The sequence below is a fragment of the Malaclemys terrapin genome, chromosome 14 (assembly GCF_027887155.1).
Source record: "Malaclemys terrapin pileata isolate rMalTer1 chromosome 14, rMalTer1.hap1, whole genome shotgun sequence".
NCBI lineage: Eukaryota > Metazoa > Chordata > Testudines > Emydidae > Malaclemys > Malaclemys terrapin.
In genome coordinates, this window is record NC_071518.1 from 26,601,199 (window position 1) to 26,626,025 (window position 24,827).

At 39.4% G+C, this 24,827-nt stretch overlaps 2 protein-coding genes across 3 annotated transcripts in view; one reads left to right on the top strand and one right to left on the bottom strand.

Moving 5' to 3' along the window:
• The window catches only part of C14H16orf78 (chromosome 14 C16orf78 homolog), a 126,222-nt gene extending 109,317 nt beyond the window's left edge, over positions 1 to 16,905 (top strand). Inside the window, exons 5-8 of one of the 2 annotated variants that reach the window (XM_054049221.1) lie at positions 4,678 to 4,841; positions 5,180 to 5,326; positions 8,275 to 8,425; positions 16,008 to 16,905. In XM_054049221.1, the coding sequence (XP_053905196.1) occupies positions 4,737 to 4,841; positions 5,180 to 5,326; positions 8,275 to 8,425; positions 16,008 to 16,078 (474 nt within the window). In that variant the 5' untranslated portion in view covers positions 4,678 to 4,736 and the 3' untranslated portion in view covers positions 16,079 to 16,905. Of the gene's footprint in view, positions 1 to 4,677; positions 4,842 to 5,179; positions 5,327 to 8,274; positions 8,426 to 14,506; positions 15,337 to 16,007 lie in introns of those variants that run through there. The other variant, XM_054049219.1, reaches the window with a different exon arrangement.
• A 1,307-nt stretch (positions 16,906 to 18,212) lies between these two features.
• LOC128848763 (plasmanylethanolamine desaturase-like) overlaps positions 18,213 to 24,827 on the bottom strand; it is an 81,398-nt gene continuing 74,783 nt past the window's right edge. The window contains exons 5-6 of the mRNA XM_054048911.1: positions 20,771 to 20,983; positions 18,213 to 19,602 (exon numbers count right to left, since the gene is read on the bottom strand). Coding sequence (XP_053904886.1) covers positions 19,481 to 19,602; positions 20,771 to 20,983 — 335 coding nt within the window. The 3' untranslated portion in view covers positions 18,213 to 19,480. The remainder of the gene's footprint in view (positions 19,603 to 20,770; positions 20,984 to 24,827) is intronic.

Here is a 24,827-nt window from a genome sequence, read left to right on the forward strand (position 1 = left end):
TGAAGACAAGGAAATTACTTGCTTATAATTGAGTTCTCTGAATATGGTGTCCGCTATTAGAGCCACACTCATCCTCCCACCACCCCTTGAGAGCTGGGGTTTTATTCCTATTTAAGTTATAATTATAATAATTAGTCTGAAAAGGATCTGGGAGTTGAGGGCTATGATATACCATATAGACCCCTCAAGGCATATTTTTGTACTAACTCATTATGACCAGTTCTAAACTTTACCATTTAATCTAGTTATTCAGTACCCAAGGTCACACCAGCTGACCCACGAGCATGAATCCTTAGAGACTCTCACCTTCAGAGAACTACAATTAAAAGGTAAATAATTCCCTAGCTGCCCTCTCTGGGAAGCAATGAGATAAGTCAGGGAATGGGATCCAACCACATCCTCATTATTCTTCTTCTAGTAACTTAACTAATTGCAATGGTTACAATTTACCAAAACAAAAATGCAGGAGAAGTTACAGTTAATTTAGAATTGGACTGGGCAAGACTCAGCCTTCAGTTAACTGGGGGTGGGGCCAAGTGTGTGTGTGGGGGGGTGTCACTCAGACTCCAAGCAAATCTAAAGGGCTAAACCCTGAGAAATCAAATTAATCACCATTTCAAGGTTTGTAAAATTCATGCACTGAAACTAGGTCACAGCCTTATCCATAATAGAGCCCATTTGTTTGGATATTTCATAATATGTTGTATTGATTCAATAATGATTTTAAGTTTCAAAGTATTTGAAAGAAATCTTAAGTTAAAGGGGTTTTAGACACTTTTAGAGTCCGTTAGCAGTTATCTAAACTGCAGTTCCTACCTTAAAATGTTCTTTAAAATGACATCATGATCTGGGACAACAGATTCCAAGGAATTTGTCCCCACCTGAATTTCCAGAAAGGGATCAGCCTCAAGCGTTGCAAACCATTGGAGCAATAGCTTTCAAGTGCGTAGTAAGGGAGCACATGTGGTGGGGTCAGAGCTAAAAATAGTTCACTACAGTCCTAAGGTAGTTAGAGCATCACTCCTCGTGGCAGTAAAATAGCATTGCTCAAATTTCAAAAATATTCACTTTGTGACTGGGAATTTTACAGGAGAAATTAATTTCACCTGCAAATCAGAGACCTCCACCAACATTTGTGTCAACAAAATCAAATCCATTATGTCATGCGTCAGCAATACATTCCATTGATTACAAGGACAAAATTAGAGGCTGGATGAAGGCCCTTTAGAAAAGGTGGCTTTTCGAATCTAGATTAGAAGACGTGAGGCAGAAGAAGATTCTATTTTCTAGATATAAAATAGCCAGAATATATATAATGTCTTCCGGGGAAAACCAGAGTTTGGTACATGTTGGCATAGGGCCATTATGATGCAATATGTCAAGTTTCTATGAGGATACCAGGGTACACACTGACATTGTGCTTCCAGGATATCTCAAGAATTGTAATTCTTGGATTGACTGAGCACCGTGAATGCCATGCAGCACATATCAACACACAAACACCTAGAAACGGAGCTATAGGAGTCTTCTTGTTTTGCCTGGAAAATGATGACTGCTGACACTTTATCCTGAAGGTAACCTGAAGTCCTGGGAGCAGCAGGTCTGGCAGCCTCAGTTTGGTTCCTGGCTGCACCCAGTCCTTCTACCCACAAGACACAATTAAGTACAATAGATAATCTTTGCTCTGAAGCAGGTCCGCACAATGAATTCTTTTATTCCCACCCAGGGTTAACATCACACGAGGGAGCAATAGGGAGAAGTCTGCACTGTTATTGTCTGAGCTATATGTTTGCTGGAGATAAATAGACTTCAATTTCTAATGTTGCTGGTTCTGAAACATCCCACTGTTTTTCTAAATTAAATTATAGGGGCACTACCATACTAACAGCCGGGCACATTAACCACAGAAGCAACATTTCAGACCATTTTTAAATCCTTGTGCTGTGGAATTTGGGGGCTGGGGGAGGGGAAGCAATAATTTCAGACATTGGTGTCTTAATTTGGACACTTAAGTGCTGATATGAATGTACAGTCGTGGGATTTGGGTATGTGATAGGCTTTTTGGGGCTCAGACCCTGTGCAGAGATGCAGAGCTATTCTGAGAACTAACCCTGGTAGCCAGATCAGGTGAGTCTGTCAACTTTAATGTCTGAAACTCAGCTCTTGCCCAGGGCTATTAAGCTTTTCCCACAGGTCCACTGACCCATGGCCCTGTGGGTGACACCATTTATGGGAGAAGACTCCTTAGTCTTTACCCTTTTGATGGAATCCTAAGGGTGCAGGTTCAACACCCTGTTCCTTCACTGCCTATTAGAGGGTAAAGGTTGTTTCATTACTCAAATGGTCTAATTAATTAACAGGCAAATTTATTAAGGTGCCACGTACTTGATTTGTGCTCATGCTGGCAAATTGTCAATAACATGTCTAAATGGCCATTTGAGAGTAAGAGTATGGTACTTGTGTGTAAAATTGTAACTGCATCTTCAGGAGTTCTCAAACATGGCTTTTACAGTAGATTTTTATAAATCAAAAAACATTCCAGGAGAAAATATTCATACTGAAGTTTCCCTATGGTATGTTTCCCCAGGATGATCTATTCTTGTATTTAAATATCACCTCAGCCAAAGCTACAGAAATGCATGTCCAGAGCCTCTCACTCATGCTGCCTAGAAAATCCTATACCAGCTGATATTACAAAATACTGAGCTTCTCAGACAATGTAATTAAATTCTCATTCAATAACAAATACATTACCTAATCTCTTGGTCTGGTATCTAGCACATGCTATAATTGTAAAAGACCACAAGTCTCTCCATTAAGCCTGCTTTCAGTACACTGCATCACCAACCATTAGTTAATTTCCTCATCCAATAGTTTTAATGTAGGCCGGTTGCTATCGATATCCACCTCCCAGTGGAAACACTTTCCTTTGAGTACCCTGTTTCATCAAGCTATTAGATGTCCTAAAATCCCTTGGAGTCCTAGATTAGTGAATTTGAACTTTTTTTGTATTTTCGTTTTGACTTTCACCTTTGTGAGAGATGGTGGTAGGTGAATGATTTCTCTGCAGTTTCCAAAGATTTATTGGTTTAATTTAATGCAGCTCTGAAAACTGACTCAGACTCCTTCCTTTCCTAGAACAGTTACCATCTGTGAACATTACTATAGCTCCTACCTTTCCCTTGTTACCTACAATCCCTCATCTCTTGCCTTTCACCCCCCGTATAAAAACCAAAACCCACACTCATTATAATCCATCTGTAGCTATGAATTCAACACTGCAGGGTAGATGGTTAGACGTTTGTAGGACTAGCTAAGGAGATATCTTTCCTGTACTTCTTCATTACAATCACAAAAGAGACTAAGCTCTAGTGGTTAGAGCAGGTGACTGGGTGTTCCAGGATCCACCACTGCCTCACTGTGTGGCCTTTCACAAATCACTTAACCTCCCAGTCTCTCATTCTACCCTCCTGGAGTACGACTTAGCTAGCTCACAGGGCTATTTTGGAACAAATTAGAGTGTATGAAGTTCCATAAAAAAAGTGACGTGCAAACACAGTGAGCATCACACACTGGAACCTAGACATGGGCCCAGGCTGGATCTGGATTAGTCTGGGGGTGTTTAGATCTGAGGTTTTGATTCAGACCATTTTCCACAGAAAATAATACAACCTCTCCCCTCCCCCCAGCACATACACACCTTTTTCAAGGAATACGTCATGCAGTTGGGCTAATGTCTCTATACTTGCCAATGAGAGTCATTTCTGATGTAACAGCTTCTCAAGCTTGGGTTTTAGTCCCAACATCAACATTTGAAATCTGCACCTGGAATCGTGGCATTCATAGCCAACTGTGTATATTCAGCCGTTTGGCTAAGTACCTGATCTGTCCATGTAAGTGCCTAGATGTGCAATTTTTAAAACCTCTCTGAAAATTGGACCCTAAAAATGCAGAAAGTTGCCTATTTATCACAGCCAATGGACAAATTTATCTTGTAACCTTCTGGACACAAGCAATAGGAAAGAAAGCATATATGTAATATCCCCATGGTTGGAGGTGATATTCTTATGCCAAAATGGTGATTTATGGTAATTCAGCTACATGCAGGGAGAAAATGCTTCTAATTTTGTGTATACATTAGGGGAAAATGTTTTCCAGACTGGCAATGGTCCAGCAAGAGATGAGAGGTAAGAGAAAGGACCCACAGTATTATTTTGAAAACGCTTTTACGATCACATAAACACACTGAGGTCTTTTATAGTGCCTCAGGTTTGCAGTCTGTAAAACACACACTAGTATCCTTTATTAAACAACAGTCAGTGTTATTCTATAAAATATTCCCTTGTTTAAAACACTCTATTTTTAATTGCCTTCAGTTTTTATATCAGTACCAATCAAATGAAGAAGAGTACATTACAAAATTCCAATTGGGTAAGCTAGCTTTGCTCTTTTATTGAGGTAATTGTCCATTTAATGTTTTCATTCTGGTTGCCAGGACATCATTCCAAGGCATTATGTAAGAAAACCTACAGTATTACCTCACAGTTCTGTATCCACATTCTGCATCCTCATTAACATGGGCCACCAGTAGGTGCCTTTACATAGAATTGCTGAGTTTATAATAAAATGTAGGGCAATCATGTCAGCCATTTGCAGTTAATCTCTTTGCACTGGCAGGCCCAATTACTTCTGAAAGCACACTGGGGGCTCCCCCCTCCCCGCCCGCAAGATAAAAAATGGCTGACACAAGCTGGAAGGCCATGGATAGTGGTGTTATGGACTGGCTGGACAACAAAAGAGCTAAGACCTTGAGGGTCTCCAATGACAGGGAGTCATTTCAGGTATGGAGAAAGAAAATAAGATACTTATTTCCCTTAAATGTCCAGGTAGTTTGTGGTACAAATGTGTAACAAAAAAACGTTAATGGAGATCTCTCTCTAAATTAGAGCCATGTGAAATTGGCAGCAGTTCAACAACAATATTTTTATTCTCCTAGACACCTAAGAAAGCTGCTGGGGATTTCTTACCTCTATGAAATAAGATAAAAGATTTAACTTCTCCAGTGAGTCAGAAAATTTTGCAGTGGTTCAACTCTTCCCCCTAAATATACATAGACCACTGACATAATTGTAGAAAACTAACTTGTTAAGGGCTGTGCAATTTCTCTCTTGTCATTCAGCTGAAAAAAATTCGAAGGTCACTTGAGACTATGAAGAGCATGAACGATAATCTGATGAAGCAGGAAGAAAGAAAAGTGAAAAGATGGCTAGCAAAACAAGCTGAATTATCACCATCAGCATCGTCGTCATATAAAAACTTATACAAGGTAATGAATTGCTTTTCCAAGGGACACCATGCAATATATAAAAAACATATAATAAAACAAGAGTTGTGGTTTCTATACGAGTAGATCTTCATGCTGCAGATGTAAGCAGATCATGCTGGTCAGGCAAGCCAGGGGTTGAGAGGGGAGTTCATGGCTGGGGATAGCGGGACAAGTTAGGTCTTGCTCCACCCTCCAAAAATTCTATCCCACCACTGCAACTTGGGTAGCCACCAATAATCCTTTGGGCCAGACCCTTGGCCACTGTAAATTGTCATAGCTCCATTGACATAATTTGTTTCAATAGCCCCGTGACAATTGGCACCTGCTGAGCATCTGCCCCTCCTCATATGATCACACTTGAGGATTTCACCAATTTCCAAATACATGGAAATTACATGAGCATGCCTCCAAATTCATGGATTCTAAAACACTGCAAAACCAACCATGTTTGGAGAAAGCAAACACTAGTGAATTTTGGCTTCCCATAAACTTGGACATGAATTTCTGGCAGTTGTTCCTAGTTTTGGCATTACACTGCAACAGAGGAATATTTCTCAAGTTTTACTGTATTAACACTACCACTGGGCAGAAAAAGAAAGACCAAGAAAGACCCAGAAGATATTTGCAAATGTTAAAAAGAAAAACAAAACACACCCCTTGTACTGGTGGGTGTTGCTCATTTATCAGTGACTGAGGGTACAACTGGGGCTGCAATGGGTCAAGAAAGTTTATAAGGTATTTTGTTGTGTGTCTACAGTTTATTGGCTGTACTTTGGTAGCATTTGTGGGTTTTAATGCGAGTAAGGCACCTGGAGGATAAGACAGGTGCATGAAAACTGGATCTAAATTAACACACCCCTTAGACATTTGGAGACTTGCATGAGAAGAAAGGTTGGAGAAGAAGATTTTAAAAAGCAAAACCTATCATTATCCTAGCTTCACCATCAACCAATAATGGGGGTATGGAAGGTTATTAAAATATACCAATTAAAATAAATTGACACTTCCTTCTCCTCCATACCCCTAACATTCCACCCACAACTGTAAATGGGTCCATCCTTTTTTGGGAAAGAGTTAAAGAAACAGCTAAATTTCCCCCTTTTTGGCCACTTCATTCCAATTTGTGGGTTGGATTTCATCTGGCTCTAGAGTTTCTCACACTTCAGATCCTAGTGTCCTTAAGTAGTAGCTTGCATCCCTTGGGAACCATTTCTGGCATCTGTCTCCTACACTCTCTTGTGAACACAGAGGCAAAGGACTTTGTTGTTGTTGTTAAGCAATATGTCTACCCACTTTCTGTTAATGAAAGGAAGAACATGCCTATTTATTCTGCTATTCAATTTAAAATGCATACTAATAGGGATTATACATCTGTTACACTTATGTTTATCTTAGTTGATATTGGCAAGTTTAAGCACAGTCACTGTACCAGATTGTATATATTATAGATACGCGCACTGTATACATTATATGACCGTCTAAACCTGCCCCATTTGCTAGCTGTGTCTACCTGGGATGAGTTTTCATTGAGAATAAAATAAGTAGCCTACTCAGGAGCACAGTACCCCCAGCCCTGAAAAATTAAACCACCAACTGGGTATTGCATAAATCTACTGCAGGACGGTCCAACCTTTGCCCCACACAAGGCTGCACTCATCATTATAAATACGTACTGCCAGATAACACTACATTAAATTGGAGTTCAGGTTGAGTACATATCAGCAAGTTAAGAGTAAAAGCTACAGGGATGTTGTAATTATCTAACAAACCAAACATAAAAAACCCAGGTAAGGTTAAACTTAAAAACAAAAATCCAAACATCTTACAGAGCGGAAATGTACAGTGTAGGCACCCAACCAACCTGATTTCTGCCCTGTAGTGACACCATGCAATAACCATACAGTTATGATTAGTACATAATAGGATCAGTATAGGGGATGAGGCAGCTTTTCTTCTTTTGCTACTGGCAGTAGCAACAGTGGGAGGGGCTGATCATTCGAAAAGAAGGCATCTTTGCTGGTCACCGGCCTTTGGCGTCACTCCCACTGAGAACAATAGGAGATGGTAGACATTTTGAAAGAGGGGAATTCCTCATGGAAATCCATGTGGAAGAAAATTATTTGTCAGCCTCTGCAGAAAAAAAATCTTTTGGTTGTTAAGAATTATGGTAAAATCCTTAAAAAAAAAAAAACACCTTAAAATGTTGCCTGTGCACAAGATCTTAGTGAGTTTTAACTGTATGGGAGTTTTGAAGGTTCTACATTAGACTACTATTAAGACCATTAGAAACAAAAAATGGTCTGACACACACTGCTAAATTTCTTAAAGGAACCATTTTAAATTAATTTTAAATTATAAACTAAATTCACTCTATGCTCAAGAGTAAGTGCTGTAATTTGTGGTCGGAAACACTGTAATCTTCATACATAAAAAGAATGGTTGAGAATCCCTGCTTTAAATGCAGAATTCAACCCACCCTTAACTAAGGACCAGCTCTTCTGTAATATAATTTTTAAAAGTAGATTACAGCCCTCTAAAATTCACTTCTACTTGAGATTCCTCCTTGATAGCTAAATGTGAACTATTTTTTGTTTGACTTCACCAGCAATTAAAACATGGTTATCACTCAGATTCCACTGTTATGAAGATACATATAGAGAAGATAACATATATTGCACCCCTGCTTTATCCTGAACCTACAGCTACAGAGAGGCCAATAATTTGGCCAGTCATTCAGCATCTCTGATCTACACCAGTGTGCTTGATAGAATTCAAAAATTGTTCCCAATTTACTTTTTAATTCCTTTGAACAGCAGGGGCCAAAGCGCTATGTGTTGGGTTTGTAATTCCATGCTCTGCTGAAACACAACCATCTTTAAAAAAAAAAAAAAAAAAGACTACTACTCGCACCAGCAATTAATATGAATAATAAATATTTATTTTACAAGATACCATCCAGTGAAGTGAACCAAGAGGCAAACCAAGAAGTGCAACAAGTCTCCGAGAGAGGCTCCACTGAAACTCCCTGGAGCCAGTTTGGTGACCATTTGCCCAACTTTGTCAGCTTTCTACGCCTACCAACAAAAAGACCAGGTCGTGGTAGGGAAGATAACATTTATGCCTTTATGAGGCTTGATTTACTTTCCAGGTTTTAAGCAGCATAATCAGTTTTTCTTATTGCAATAATTAGAGTTTCTCTGACTCCGCTAAGAACAGAACTCCCTCTCTACTTTATTGATATAGCCCTGTAAATGATTCTTTTAGAAATGCATCCCTGAACAGTAAAATATTAGTTTTTCTTCTTCCTGTCATTTAAGTATAATTAAGAGATAATGTCAATGGAATAGAGCCTGGTGACAGGATGATTTCCTGCTGATAGGCAAATGGCAAGGTGAGGAGGCATTTAGTGGAAATTATATTTTATATATACATATTCTGTGACTTAAATTATTATAGCTACTGATTATCATCCAAACCATAATAGACAGGTGCAGCAAAGCCAAAGTTGTAAGTCCTCGTCAAAGAGAAAAACAACATTTTCATTGTCTTTGAAAATAAGTTTCCTCGATGCACTAGCCAATGAGAAATCTTTCCCCCCTAAATGTAGTGCTTTACTATTACGAATAAAGAGGCAAATGGGTTTAAATCACAGTAGTTAAGAGTCTAAACATCAAGCAACTGATGTGGCAAATCCCAATTGTGTGTGTTTTAAAATCTGAAAGGAGAGACAGACATCAAGACGACAGGTGCCCGAGGCCTTGTCTACATGAGAAAGTAGATGTATCACAGACTGAATGACTAACCTATTAACTATATTTTAGAAAATCCATCTTTATACAACATTCACAAATAACTGAAGCAGCATGGACCTGAAGTCTTCTCAAATCCATTTTTTCCCTCTAAATTTGTTTCTACTTTTTGCCCTGGAGTTTTACTGAAAATTATGAGGTCTTCTTTTTACATGTTGTTTGGATGCCCCTTTTATTATTCAATACACTTAAGCATCACTGACAGATGACTTTGTCACAAACTCATTTTATTCACCACCTATCACCACACTCCAATTGCTCTTCTTGCTAACTCCACCTTGTAAAGAACCTTCCGCATTCTTATAAAAAGCTGTTCAGTATATAGACAGTTTATTTACAGATATGAACACATTGTGTTCTCTCTCTTTTACTGGATGTACCCACCTATGAGTACAGTACAAAACGCTGCAGGTCCCTTTATTAAACTTGCCATTCAAACCCAATAAAGGAACTCCTAGTCTATGGCTCACCCTCACTTAAGCCAATTCTCTCAGAGGGTCTGATCCTGCAAGGCGATAAGTGCTCTCAATTCTCACGGACTTCAAACACCAATTTTGTGTGTTCCAATATCTGAATGGAGAAAAGGTATTACAGTGATAGCACCTTGCAGGATGGAGCCCTTAGTGCACATATTCAAATCCCATTCACAATGGAACCAACTGGATTCAAAAAAGATTTACAAGCAAGTTTCACCCTCTTCATCTGACCTTCTTTTGTGCACTTGTAACTTTGTTCATGCTTATATCTGCACATTCGCTTTTCAAGCAGGAACACCAGTGAGTGCAGTAGAAATATTTAACACCTTCCTGCTGGGTTTGTATAGGCAGGTTTTCACACTTGCATTTTTCAGCTGCCTGTGGGTGATTGCACCCACAACACGGGTCATTTCTGAAAACTGGCCCAAAGTGTCCAGCCTATATCTAGGGAACTGAGTTATCTTCTGCGGACTTTTTATTTTTTATTTTATGTTTTCATCAACCACCCAGGAGGTTTTGCATAGTTACCATCATGGTCAAGCTGGCAGAGGATGTCTAAACCTGAGGGATAGCCACGTCACAAGAAGAGCATACCAAACAGGAACTGTATGCTGTAAGCAACAGGCTGAAACGCTATTGAAAATACACATTACAGCTTTAAGGAGTGGAACTAAACAGAACTTCTGTGGGGGTGGGAGGGCTGATAAAGGCAACAATAAACATCTAATGATTGATGGTAGATGGCAAATTGAGAGCTTACAGCATAATATCAATGGTGGGGGGGCAGTGAGTCAGTGCAGATCTTGGATGAATATATAGGGGGGTTGAGTAGTGTACAGTAGGGTGATCATAGTGCTTCTCGGTGCTCCAGCATCTAGACCCTGTATTTGGTTCAGATAGTTAGAGTTTAGGAAATATTAGAGAAAATACAAAGAAGGGCAACAAAAGTGATAGAAGAATTATAGAATAAGAGATATGAGCAGAGACTGCAGGAACTAAACTTATATGGTCTCAAAAAGAGAAAACTCAGGGGAGCTTCATCACAGTCTATAAATACCTTCAAGATAGTAATATAAATGAAGGAAGGGAATTCTTCAGTCTCAGAAGATAACAGGACAAGGAGCAATGGCCTGAAGCTAAGGAAGGAAAAGTGTAAGACAGATTATAGCGAAGAGTTCTTAACTCCAGCCTCAGCCTCCGTGGATGAATTCACTGTGGTGGGGAGCAATTGTTTTCTATCAACAGAAATGCACCTCCCCCTGCTCTCCACTCGATTTGTCCAGGGAGGGAATAATTACTGCAAAATCCTCTCAGACTTTACCCCTGTTGCCAGGAGTGAACAGCCCCACCGAGTCAGGTGTGACATGTTGACTAATTTTTCTCCAGATGTGCAAATATCTGATTTTTAATAAGAACTACATGAAGAATGAAGACATTGTACACAGTAGGATTGCCATATGGAAATGTGTTAACACAGCACGAATTCTAGCAGAGAGGTAGCATTGTCTCCAAATAGAGGTACACCCTGTTCCCCCCCACCCTCCACCAAACACTTAGATTTCTCTCCTCCTTCTAACAGTATTATTTCAAAGGATATTTTTGCACCTTCTGCAAACAGTGAATAAGATCCAACCCACATACTTACCCAGTGCACTCGGTGGTTTGCCTTCCATACATCTGCTTGATTCAACAGGGAATGAAAACTAAGGGGAGCTGCTCCAAATGAAACTCCTGTCGCATGAGCACTCATTTGCAATCTATTTCAGAAGGCTCATCTACTAATCCAGGGATAGGAACAATGAGAATATGTCCCACCGCCTTACATTAGTTATAATTTTACAAGGGAAAGTTCTTTGACATACAACCAGCTCTTTGTCCTGGGAAAAGCCTAGATGAGAAGGATTCTTTTTATGTTCACTACAGATCAAATATCACATTTCAGGCACTTGTGCCATCTTCTTGTCTTTCATCCTCTCTGACATTTGCAATGGTGGCAGCCTGCAAGTCCTGTGCATTTAAGAGGAAATATCTACAGATTTAGAAAGGCACCTGTGTCCATCAGAGACAGAATGAGACCTGCAGGATTGATGAGAGATGACTGCAGAGACCATGATGGTGACCTGAAATGGTGTGGCTGTCTACTGAAATCGGGGCTGGAGGGAGATTAACACATCAATCCAGAGAGGTGGAGCCGAGATACATTGAGGCTGTGGATCACTATTGATATTCTGCAAAGGTTTCAGATCACTAAGAGTAAAGCAAATGTAAGTTAAACCCTTAGAACCCCAAAGAAGTCCCCAGGGTTCAAAGTTGCGGGATGGTAGACAAACAAACTCAGCTCCTCTCTCTCTCTTTGCCATCAGAAAAGCACCCTCCTTTTTTCTAATGAGACCCTTCTAGCTTGCCGGAGTCTGTATAGACACTTTAAAAACCCATCATCACATTCCCTGCTTGCCTCACCTCAGTCACCGGCCCAAACTCCTCATTCTGCTCAGGTTGCAAGGTGCGGTTCCTTTTCAGTTATCCTGCTGACACTATTGGTGGGACGCAGGTGGGATTTTAAGTAGACAAACTGGAATTCGATCCGGACATTGGGGGTAATACCAATGTGAAAAAATGGCCTGGAATCTTTACTGACAAGTGGTTTCCATTTAATCCAAAACTCCACCTCCAGGATCATGGTGCCGGCTAGCCTCAGCTAACACACGGCTCAGTGATCAAGCTGCCACCTAACAGAGCATCATTGTTTCAAACCGTACCAAGGTCTTCCAGGTGTGCATTACCCACGTCCGATCCTGCTCAAATTGAGGACTGGCTAGATCACAGCTGAAAGTGGTTTTGTTGCAGGCTGTCATTTGCACTGCTCTAGATTTGCACTTTGTCTGATTTCTTGTTTTATGTTTGGAACTTTCGTACAAAAATTCCACTTTGAGATCTCAACCAAGAAAATCATTGGAATTGTTAAACCATTATTATTTTTTAAAAATACCATCCAAACTGGTTAAGTTATAATAGTCTAAAATTAAAGACATATGCCCAGACATTTCATATTTGAGTGCTCAGCACCTCTGAAAATCAGCCCTCTTATTGAGGTGCCTGCACATGGATTCAGGTGTCCAAGTTTATAGGCAGCCACGTTTGAAATTGTCGACCTATTTGTTTAAGACTCACTGCCTTGTAAAACTTAAACAGCTAAACATTCCATTTAGTAAGCAATTAATCTACAGGATGATTCAATTCAGTTTATTTTTAAAAAGATCCTAAACCATTGAGATGATGCAGTAAAAAAGAAAGATTTATACAATATATTTTGTCTACCAGTTTTAAAAGGTGTTTTTATGGTTAGTATGCCCCCTCAATAAATTATTGCATGATAGACCTGAACCGCTGTAAGACAGCAGTAGTTTATTTTTTAAATATTCTCTAATCACTTATTTACCAAACAGAGCTCCGTTGTCCCAAATGGGGCTCCTGGCTAATATACTAATAAGATATGTCTCAAATCTGGAGCTAACATATATTTGATTGAGAGGCCAGACATCTTTGTATATACAAATTTTTTAAAAACAAACACTTTATCTGTGTGTTGCCTATAGCCTGGAATGTCTTCTGGGCAAATAAGATGCATTTTTAAAAACTCCCTATGTTCAATATTTAACCTGAAAGACATGTAGCCATTTTGGTCCCTTAGGAAAACAACATATATGTTTCATAACTTTAAAATAATGTTGTCTAATGAAATACTAGGAAATAGGACAACATTAAAAAGGTATACAGTCCCAGTCTGAGACAGGTTTCAACTAAGTCTCGCATTTGCACTGGAAAGGCTCTGGCAAATTAGGTAACTGCTCATTTAACTCCCTGATTTGCATACAGAATGTTCACAGCTGCTAGGAAAATATGGCCCCAATGTTTTTCCCAAAGCTAACTTCTATGCTCCCCTTAACTTTATGAACCATGGGCTTTATCCTGAAGACCTCCCTCAGGCAAAGAGTTCCACTAATGTCAATGGGACTACTTATGTGACTAAAGTCTTCTTGCATAAATAACTTTTACAAGATAAGCTCCTGTGAGAGTTCAGATGGCAACATTACCCTTAGCACTGAATTTGCGTCTGTAGCTTTCATTGTTTTCCTACCACAAAGGACATTTTAGAAGGCAGAGCTTTGTATTTAATGTACTCTATATGAATCAGAAAAAAATCTCCCTCTTATGTTCAACCTTATATAATATTATAATTTAAAAAAACATACTGTTCTTATTTACAAACTAACAGGTAATAGTGGTTACCACTAAATCCTCAGCATTTGCTATCAGATACCATAGCTTGTCAAACTTAGAACAGTAAATAAACAGTGATAATCTGATATTTTTAACAGCAACCAATGTACACAGTTCTCTTTGAATTAGCAACAACCAAAAGCAGACTTTTTTTTTAATGGAAAACATTTACTTGATATTAGAGTTCTTTGGAGGTTTCATCCTTAAGCAGCTCTATTGCCAAGTAGTACAGATCCAGAAGACCAGGTCCAAAACTGATGCAAAACTAGATTCACTAAGGGCTTGTCTACACTTACCGGAACTTTGACACGTGGCGATCGATGCATCGGTGATCGATTTAGTGGGTCTAGTGAAGACCCGCTAAATCGACCACCGATCGCTCTCCCATCTACTCCTGTACTCCACCTGAACGAGAAGCGCATGGGGAGTTGATGGGAGAGTGTCTCCAGTTGACATAGCATAGTGTGGACCCCACGGTAAGTAGATCTAAGCTACGTCGACTTCAGCTACCTTATTCACGTAGCTGAACTTGTGCAACTTAGATTGATTTCCCCCCCCCCCATAGTGTAGACAAGGCCTTAGTCAATTTCATCCTGGAGATGACACGTTTCAAACATCCAGACTTCTATTTTATTTTCAAAATATTTTATAATAGTCAACAGGCATCTATTGCCAAGAATTCTGTACTTCTACAGCTCTACACAGCAATTAACATATAACAATTGTTTCAAAATGGACAATATTTGTTGAGCAATAAAAGAGAAAGGATGGGTCAATGGTTAGAGTGCTAATCTAGGACTGGGGAGCCCTGGTTTCAATTCCTTGCTCCACAACAGACTTTCTGTGTGACCTTGGGCGCATCATGTAGTCTTTCTATGCCTCAATTCCTCACCTGTAAAATGGAGATAATTTTACTTCCCTCCCTCACGAGGGTGTTTTAAGGATGAATACATTAAAGATTGTCAGGTGCTCAGCTATTATGGTAATAGGGCCCATATAAGCACCTTGAGTAAGAGAGAGCGGACGTTTAATATTTCTGACCTTTTTCAGACCAGAAACACTCCAAGGATTTCACACCCTTCAGTGGAACTGACTTGTCCATGCAGACAGTATCTGCTAGAACTTCCTATGGCTCAAGAGGCAGCTTTTACAATCCCCACCCAACTGCCAGTGTCTCCAAGAAGGATATCAGTGCAAGACAACTTTATGTGGATAACAGTTTCTCCATGCAAGAGGCAATATCCATGTTTCCCTCCTTGCAAAAGCTATCGGTAACAGGAGAGAAGTTCTCTTTTTCTAAACTTCATCTGCACGAAACAGCCTCTGGATCCCCAGCATTTGAAAGAAGGTTGAAGGGCTTGCTTGAAAGAGCTCGGGAAGAGGAAAAATTCAAACAAACAGTGACTCTGCCACAGATCAGACCTGAAGAATTTTTGAGCTGCAGGTTAGAAAATGTCTTGTGAAAATAGCAAAGAGAACTCCCCCATAGTGTACAGATCTATGAAAATAGGTATAATGGGTATCATTAAGAAGTCACCCTCTCCCAACAACAGCTAGCATAGAATGCTGCACAAAATATTTATTTTCTGGAGCTTGCATAGGAAATAACTGCATGCAGCATTATGTGCTAGCTTTGGCAAATAACCTTTTAATGGTGACTAGTAATGTGGGTTGGTTCAAAATGATGATGAATGATAATGAGAAATACTTACTTCTTTTTAGAACCATTTGAAATATCAAATATCCTTACTGCTAGAGAGTGCAATCCAGGGAAATTTTTAAAACCGAGGCAAAAAATAACTTGTAGACATACAGAGTAACCATCTTTACCCTGCAAATCTGCAGTTTGCAAATTATTTCATTTAACTATGTATATAAAAATAAAAATACAGCTCAACATTTTGAAATACAAATACCTAAATCAGGAACTTAATAGATGACCTGATTTTCAAAGGTGCTGAGCACTCAAGCTCCCATTGACTTCAAACCATTTTTACCTAGTTTTCTAAAGGTAGATTTATGTGCCTATAGCTATACACTACATACGGAAATTTTGACCAAAGTTTCTGGGATACTTGCAAGATACTTTTGCTCTCTCTTTTTTCTTTTATCCAGATACCTACGTTTGTCACAGAGCAATATTAACACCTTGCTACAGCTGTGTAAGGAATCAGGAGTTCACATAGACATTCATCCCCATATGAAGGAATCTGAAATCGACATCAATACTGTTCTCTCTTCAAACCTCAGTAGGGCAGTGTAGAGCTTAAATTCCCTACTCTAAATTTTACTGTCATTAGATCAGTTTGTAATTTTCTGAAGTTATGACAACAGCACATTAAATTAATTCCCATCTGTTGCTATCCTTTAAAGCTTCTCATGTTTTGATTTTTTTTTAAAAGAAGAGAAATCAACTTACACAGATTTTCAAAATGTTATGGTTAGTAAAAAAAAAAAAGACTAATTGGACTCAAAAGATGTTATCTGAATAACCAAAATTAGATCCTCTTATTGTAATATTGTATTTCACTGGCTCAGACTGGATTCCAATTGGTTGTCGTTAGATCTAACCCCCTTTTACTACACTTGAATCTCGGATCAACACTTTAATAATAAACAAAACTGTATTAGCAACATCAAGCCGTAAGAGGGAACCCTAAAGATAACTGTACGAACCCAGGCATCGGCGTATGCTACCTCACACATTCACAAAGGCAGCGCAACATGCTTGAGCCCTGATCGGGAGCGGTGCTGAATAGCTTCAGCTCCCCTTTCTTTAACCCTGCGGATTTGGCCCTAATTATACAAAGAAACTAGTTTTTTTACAAAGAGGGTTTTTTTTTAATTTTTAACCTCCCTCTTCTTCATAAATGTCAGTTATAGTTCCTGTTATACAGTATGTTCAGTCTGCTGCATGCACACACACAAAACACCAAAGAATTTAAATTGTTGTATGTGAAATGTTTGTTAACATGGTAGATAAATACCTAAAGGAAATAAAATCATCTTCAACAAACCACACTGTGTGTCTCATAAGGACTGTATTCTGTTACCCTCCAAGGGCCCATCCTGGAATGTGTCAACCTCCTGCTTTGTCTCCTACAGACTTTAACAGGAATCATGTGTGTTCTGCATTTCCTATAGTTTTGTCAACCAATCACATATCAGCATTCCTAAATCCTAGTAACCGGTTTCCTGGTTTAGCCAGAGTGGTTGTTCTGCCCTTTAGGTGCAGATAAAAACCCAACACTCCAGCAGGAGTGCCAGAATCTCTCCTACCCCACCTCTTCCCCCAAAAGCCCCACATCTTCCCCTGAGGCCCCGCTCCGTCCATTCCTCATCCCCCCATCCTGTCGCTCGCTGCTGTTCCCCTTCTACCCCCCCTCCCCCACCCGGATCATAAGAGACTCACCTGTGGACCCGGGACTGGGAGCGGCCATGGCTGAGTAGGGGCTGGCGCAGGTGACGACCCGGTGCATCCTCCACCCGCAGTAACCAGACTTTGATTGTCCAATCAGTCGATCTGACCAGACACTGTCAGGTCCCCTTTTTGACCAGATTTTCCAGTCAAAAACTGGACACCTGGCCACCCTACTTTCTATATGGGATTGTTAATCAATTAACACTTTTAACTGCATGTACTTAGACTGAGCCTGTCCACTTGTTCACAGTGGGTAAAATTTTCCAAGGTGCCAAAGTGACATAGATGCCTAAGTCTCACTGATTTTCAATGGGACCTTAATTGCTTTTGACAATTGTACCTAGTATTCAGAACAGGTTCACAATTTATATGGGATCATTTTATATATATGGGAGAAAAATCTTGCAGGACAACAGGAATAAACAACAGGCATTTTTGTTTAGTCTGAGACTTGGCTGCGGTCATGATCATGGATGGCTGGTGCCTAAAATGAACAGCTGAATTATTACCACAAACCTGTATTGCTGATGATTAGCCTTTAAGGAGAGACAAAGTTCTTATCTGTTCAGCACCATTACCATTTTGCAGATGAACACTATTCAGGGGTCTGCAAATGAAAAATCCCCTACTCTCTCCTCCTAATGATTTAACACATGCAAGAGTGCCCCTTTCCAACCAGTAGATCTCTGAAAATCTGTGGATAGCCGCTTTATATCAGTGGTATCTGCAGACCATGCTTGCGGATCGCTGATCAGATGCAGAGGGGCTCTACCAACCAGCTTAGCTAGATTGACACACTAACATTTCGGCTCTTTCTGAATATAAATTCTGCCCCATTCCCAAGATATTAAAAAAAAACAACACACATTTTTGGGCGGGTTGGGACAGCAGGTGAAAGATAGATTCCAAATTTAAGAACCACAGACTGGTTTTTATCTCATTTCTTCATCAAGGATCAGTCAGATACAATTCCATAGAACTCAATGGCATTACAGCAGCAGATAAGTGTGACACCAGAATCAGGTCAAAGACACATGGTAAATCTGCTTCCTAGCATTAAAAAAACCAACCACCCTACAATATGCCCCACTCTAGCCATTTCGTAAGGGGTTTTCATTTGATAAGTATATTACAAATGGCTTTAAGATGCTCATATTTCTCTCATTGAAATCTTAATTTAACTAAAATGAATGTCTTGATTTTGAAAGGCATATTTCACTCATTGTAAAGAATTTAAAACCACAGTTACAGACCCCATTATTTGTATGTTGCTTGTCTACTCAAATCATAAGATCATTGAGGTAGGCACTAGGTCCTTGTGCAGAGCGTACAAAATGGAAACCACTAATTTGGATTGGAGCCACTGAAATATAAATATTTAACAACAACCAACAACAGTGGTTAAGACTTCCTAGCATTAAACAGTGTAAAAGGCATCATTTTCAAACCTGAGCTTCATTGCTATTGGTGCAATTTTGTACCTACGGTAGATTGCCTCCACATTTTATACCTGTAGGGAAATAGATGAATGAATTAAAGGGAAAAACTAAGTGACCAAATCATTGTGGGTTGCAAAATGGTGGCAACAAAAATGGAATCTCAGTTTAAAAATCATGACCAAAACACAGAAGTTTAAAATTCGGCTGTTTAAAAATAAAGATCTAGTCAAATTACTCCTTAGGCCTATACTGAAACATTGCATCATTCAAATTAAACAATACAAACTCTTCAATATACAATGGCACAAAGCCAATTTATGTATCTTACTTACACTGAAGCCAAAATGTACTTTATGTTAATTAACGTATCTTTTTTTTTTCTGGGTACATTTATGAAGTCAGATGCATTGTGAGTATCCACCTAAGCACAGTAACAGGATACAGACGTTCTAATAAATACATCAGGCATAATAGTCTCTTAAAACCAAGTAAGATTAGCAATTATATTCAATGGTTGTATGTTCCAAATATCATTGTGTTTCAACTCTTAAAGATATCCAAGCTGGCAAATCATAAAATTCTTCTGTGACATTGCAAACAATGCTCTGCAGAATTTCAAAGTTTTCATAAACTCATTGTGCCAGAGGTTAAAATCCATTGTGCTAAAGAGATGCTTGTTTCCTGTAGATGACATATTAGTTCTTTTTTTTTTTTTTTTAAAGAGTGCTTTATTGCATCTTCCATGCCCACTGTAAATCATCAGTTCGAGGTTTCTGACCTGTTAATGCTTCTATAATATTTTCCATTTTCCTCCAAAATCCTATTCTGTCCAAGGGGTAATTTAGCCAGCCTGGAAGGGAAAAAGTGTTGATTGAGAAAATATTTTTAACTATCGTGTCTCTTTTTTTGTCTTTCCCCTTGCTAAAATATTATAACTTGCTAGTTACTGCTCTTAAGCATAACCTAAAGCCATTTCCAACCCACACATTAATGATAATGTTTAAAGTACATGTCAAAGGGCTGTTGCAAAGTAATGTTAATGCCATCTGCCCCCATTCTCTTTCTTCCACCCTCGCCATGCATTCTTACATTTCTAGTGTACCACATCCTTGAGAAGACAAGCTTTTACTAGCCTGGGAATCATTCTCCTGAGCTTCATTCACTATCTTTTATGCACCACCAGATCACTGTACTTTGAGATCTGTATTCTGTTCAGTGCCACCATCTCAATGCTCCTTCTGTGGGCATTACAGACGCTTTCCACTTAAATTACCCTATTTAAGATCTAGTTTTAAATTATGGACTATCAAAACAAATTTTCAAAGGCATCATCAATAATGAAGTAAATAAAAAAAACTTCGTAGATGATTATGGATTCATCTGAAACATTATCAAAGAATCATCAACACAGAGTTGGTACAAACTAGCTTCACTAAATCATAAGCAGCGTCTGTCCTTGAAGTCCTGAGCAATCTAAAAACATATGATTTCCTTTTATAGAACTTCTAGTCAATTTAAAATTACAGCAACAATTTACAGAGAACGAGTTTTAATATAAGCACAGGTATGTTAAATATTTTTTTTTCACATTACTATAATATTGGATTGCCAATGATGTGTGTTACATTCAGTTATGCAAATATGTTACCATCTGTGGTACACACATCATACAATATATGAAGCGTTGAATGCTACTACATAAAACTGTTCCTCTAATACGACAGTACTGTATTGCACTGAAACAGCTCTCTCCTCTATGAGTAGAGTTTCTAACAGTCTAACTTCGCATGAAAGATGAAGAATTCTCAGCGTTGCACTCTAGAAAGCACCAGATTTATTTATTTAAAACTCCAGCTTTAAAGTGAACACATCTATTAGGAAGCAGCACCAAATGAAAATATCCAGTTTGCAATAATCATTCCAAGAGCAATACATTTTTTCAACTCTCCAAATTCTTCCTCCCTCCCCCCATGTCACAACATCAGACATGTCATGGTTCTTAAGAGTTTTTATTTTACCTGTAGTGATGCAAAAATAGGTTTCATGGGGTGCTACGTGATGGATTCTGTGGTGGTTCCTCGGTAAAATGATGTGCAGATCTTGCAAAACTGTGACCCATAGAGGCAGCCCAAAGTAGGAATGGGACCACTTATGAATCTGATTAGTCATTGTGACAAAAATAGCTAGCGCAAACATAAAGCACTCCCAAGCATATGTCTCATGTATATATTCTGTACGGGGAAAAAACCATTTGATTAGTAAGCAGTTTGTAAGACTTTATGCAAACACACTCAATTTTAAAAGCAAATTGTGCATGAGAAAGCTAAGATTATGTTGTTCAGTAATACAGAGATATAGTTATAGGCAAGAGAACAGTTCAGACGTCAATAGCTACCCTTATACAATAGTTTATTGACTAATGACTAAACAAGGCTTATGACATAAACCATGAGCTGTTTTTTCCTGAATAAGTCTAAACCAGAGGCGGACAACCCTCAGGCTTACAGAGACAGCCAACCTATGCTATTTTCATTTTGGGGGACCTAAGACATTAATGAAAAGCAGACATAACCACACAGACATAACAGCAACCACAGCAACTACAGAGGAGTCCATGCTAAACACCACTTATTAACTTACACTCCACATAGTAAAAAGTGCGCTTTAAAATAAAGAAATAAATAAATAAAACGGTCTACAGTCAAAACAGCTACGAGGAAAAAAAAGTTGAACTCTGGCATGGAAATAGGTCTCACTGAGAAGTGCTGAGTGCTGCAGTGGAAAATGATTTCAATCTGACTTACTTACGATTCACCAAAACTCTCACAGCACATGTAGTCGATTTTACATAGAGTTTGTGCTAAGCTCCTAAAAATCCAGCAGCTAGTGCTGCATTAGGTCCCACAGCACTGAAACCAGTGCACCTCCTCCCCTCCCTTTTTGGCAAAGTGATAGGGGTGCTAAGCATGTAAGAACTGTTCATCGCAGGACTATGGTGCTGTGTGGTTCCTCCTTTCCCCACCACTTCCACAGGGGATCGCATAAGTTCCCCATATAAACTACTTCAGCCATTCCTCTTCGTAAAGCAGCCTCTGTGAAATGGCTTAGCAGCTGCTGAATAACATATGGGTATTGTTCCCTTTTGCCTCCCTTATGTACTGGACAATAAGGTGATACCACCTAGCTCTTATCCTGTACTGAGGGCTGGATATTAGACAAAGGAAATGTACTGTATGCGCATAGCAAATTTAGTCATACACTCCATTTCTTAGTCCCTTGAATTAACAGGAGCCATTTCCCAATGGTTTCGGTAAAAGGAATCTACATCCTGCCCCATTTTCCCCCAAAGCCCACTTCATCAAGGGAACGTGCACGAGGGTAGGAGATAGGAAAGCCTAACTTCCGTTCCCACATCTGCCATTCTTTGTTCTTCACAAACTTCATTCATTCATTTGTTACTCTTTTGTTGTGCCTATTTCACCTGCCACAGCTCAGCACAAGGCAATATTTACCATTCTCAGATAACCTACATGTAACAATTTTTCTGTATATTTAGGACAGAAAGGAGCTGTGGAATCCCTGACCACTGTGGAAACTGTTGACTCTAATCGGTGACTATTGGATGTATGCTCACAAATATATAATGTGTGTGCATGCACATGAACACACACACACAGCGCTCTGCAGGGCCGGCTCCAGGCACCAGCTTGTCAAGCAGGTGCTTGGGGCGGCTGCTCCGGAGAGGGGCGGCACGTCCAGGTATTCGGCGGCAATTCGGCAGACGGTCCCTCACTCTGCCTCGGAGCGAAGGACTCCCACCGAATTGCCACCGCAGATCGCGATCGCGGCTTTTTTTTTTTTTGGCTGCTTGGGGCGGCCAAAACCCTGGAGCCGGCCCTGGCGTTCTGGCCTTGATGTCAGGTCAGCCTAGATTAGTTCTTGAGGAGAAATAAGATGGCGACACCCAGCCATTTGCTTGTGTACATAAATGCCCTGGGCATATACTCCATTTTATGGCCCTGTTTTGTTGTTTTTATTCACAGTGGCTACACACTGTTACCATGTTGTGTAATAATAACTGAAGCACTTCATGTTGCACCCTGAGGTCTTAATAGAGGACTGCTACCTACTATCCTCTAGCAGCCAACTCGAGACAGTGAGATCCACATTCTTTAATTGTGTGTTTGTTTTTGGACATTGATGGGGGGAAAAGTCCCATGAAAGTGAAAGATTAGCTAGGAGCAAAAAGTGTGATAGCCAAGCTTTGTCGATTACACTAATGAGTCAACACAAATAATTTCATCTGTTTTCTGTAAACTGTAACAATTTCTTGAGCATTTGTTTGAATCAGAGAGAGCAAAAAGGCTTCCTAGTCGGTGCAGCACGGGCGAGGAATTCTACTCATGACACTTAAATCTGTATTTATTACACAAGAGATCGTATTCACAAACCCTCAAGACAAACATAAACAGTTATAAAGACAATTATTTTAAGATAAGACTATTAGACAGGAATAGTATGATTAAAAGTGATACTATAAAATTAGCCTCACATTTATTAGTTAAGACTTACGTCTTTTGAAAAAAGGTTTTAACTCTTGTTTGAACAATCTCTCTCTGCCATTGCAATAATTTATCAGTTGTTCCCTCATATCACCACCAGATGGGGCTCAATTATAGCTGAATTCGTTTATCATTATATAATTTTATATTATATTATATACGCACACAATTTATATTATCCACATTATTCATTTTAAAATATATTATAGTCGCATACTCTCTCCTTTAACAAAAATACATATTTTAATTACCAACATAACCAGTATTATACCTACAATACTCTCAAAACTATTTCCTACATTGCATACCCTGTTCAGATTAAGTTTGCGTTAATAAGAAGAGCAAGTATGTTCAAGAATTACAGTGCTAGTTTTGTAGCAGGCTTCTGCCTTGCTGGGATCTAGAACATATGGAGAGTCTCGCTGCCTGTTGTGAAATCACTACAAGTACTTTAAAGCTTGCTCTCATGCCAGTGCCTTATCTAGTTCCGGGTTAAATGGTGGCAGCAGGATGAGATGCAATTATATTAATTGTAGGTGGAAATCAATTACAATCAATCCAGAATTGCTTTTGCTTTATAAAAAGTAGTTTTACCTTAAAAAAAAAAAAAGAAAAAAAAAAGAAAAACCCTCGTGTCATACAGTTTTGAAATTCAGTAGGGGAAATGTCCTATTTTTATCACCTACTTTCTCGCTTTCTGGAGGCTTTCCTTACTATGTGGTTGTTGTTGCTGTTGTTTTAACTTTCCCCTTTGCAGTTGACATGAGCAATAATTCCCATAGAAAATAACTGAGCTTCCATTTTAGATACTCAAATGTTTCAGGACTGACTTGGAGGGGGAGAGAGCAAGAGCGAGGGCATTCGCCCATTTTCTCAGCCTAAGCAAGCCATGCTGGGCACTCTGGTCCATGTCAATCAGCAGCACTCTGTGAGTAGGATCAGTAGCAGCAGGGACCTCAAATGTCTGTTTGATAAAGAGGTGGCACCATGGCAGCCAAACGCAAGTGATAAAATCACAAAATGGTAGAAAACACTGCAAATCCTCCAGGAGCTTCGCTAGAGTGGTGGGAGGGGCAAGTTAAAATTAAGATGCGTGCCTGTAAATCCGTTCCCTTATTAATAGTTTAGAGCCATATTCAATATTTTAAAAATGAATTTCTATGACTTCAGCTTTGAAGACTCCAGGGGGCTTATCAGGCCCAGCTCCTGCAGAGGCTAATCCTGATTCTGCAGCAAAAAGCAACACTCCTCCCTCACAGAGCATCTCTGACTCAGGGTTTTGGCAGCACCCACTTGATTCACGTGGGGCCTTCCCCTGCAGCTCCACATCAGTATTTCCCCACAGATGTGGTCACAAGGGCATTTTCTCAAACAAGTAGTGACCTAGCAATTGATTAGCCCTCCAGATATGCTGGCTTCTAAATAAAACCTGAACACAGAAAGAAGTGTCTCTTTATATGACAATAGCAACACATCGTGGTGTCAGTCAGCCAAACACTGATCACGTGTATTT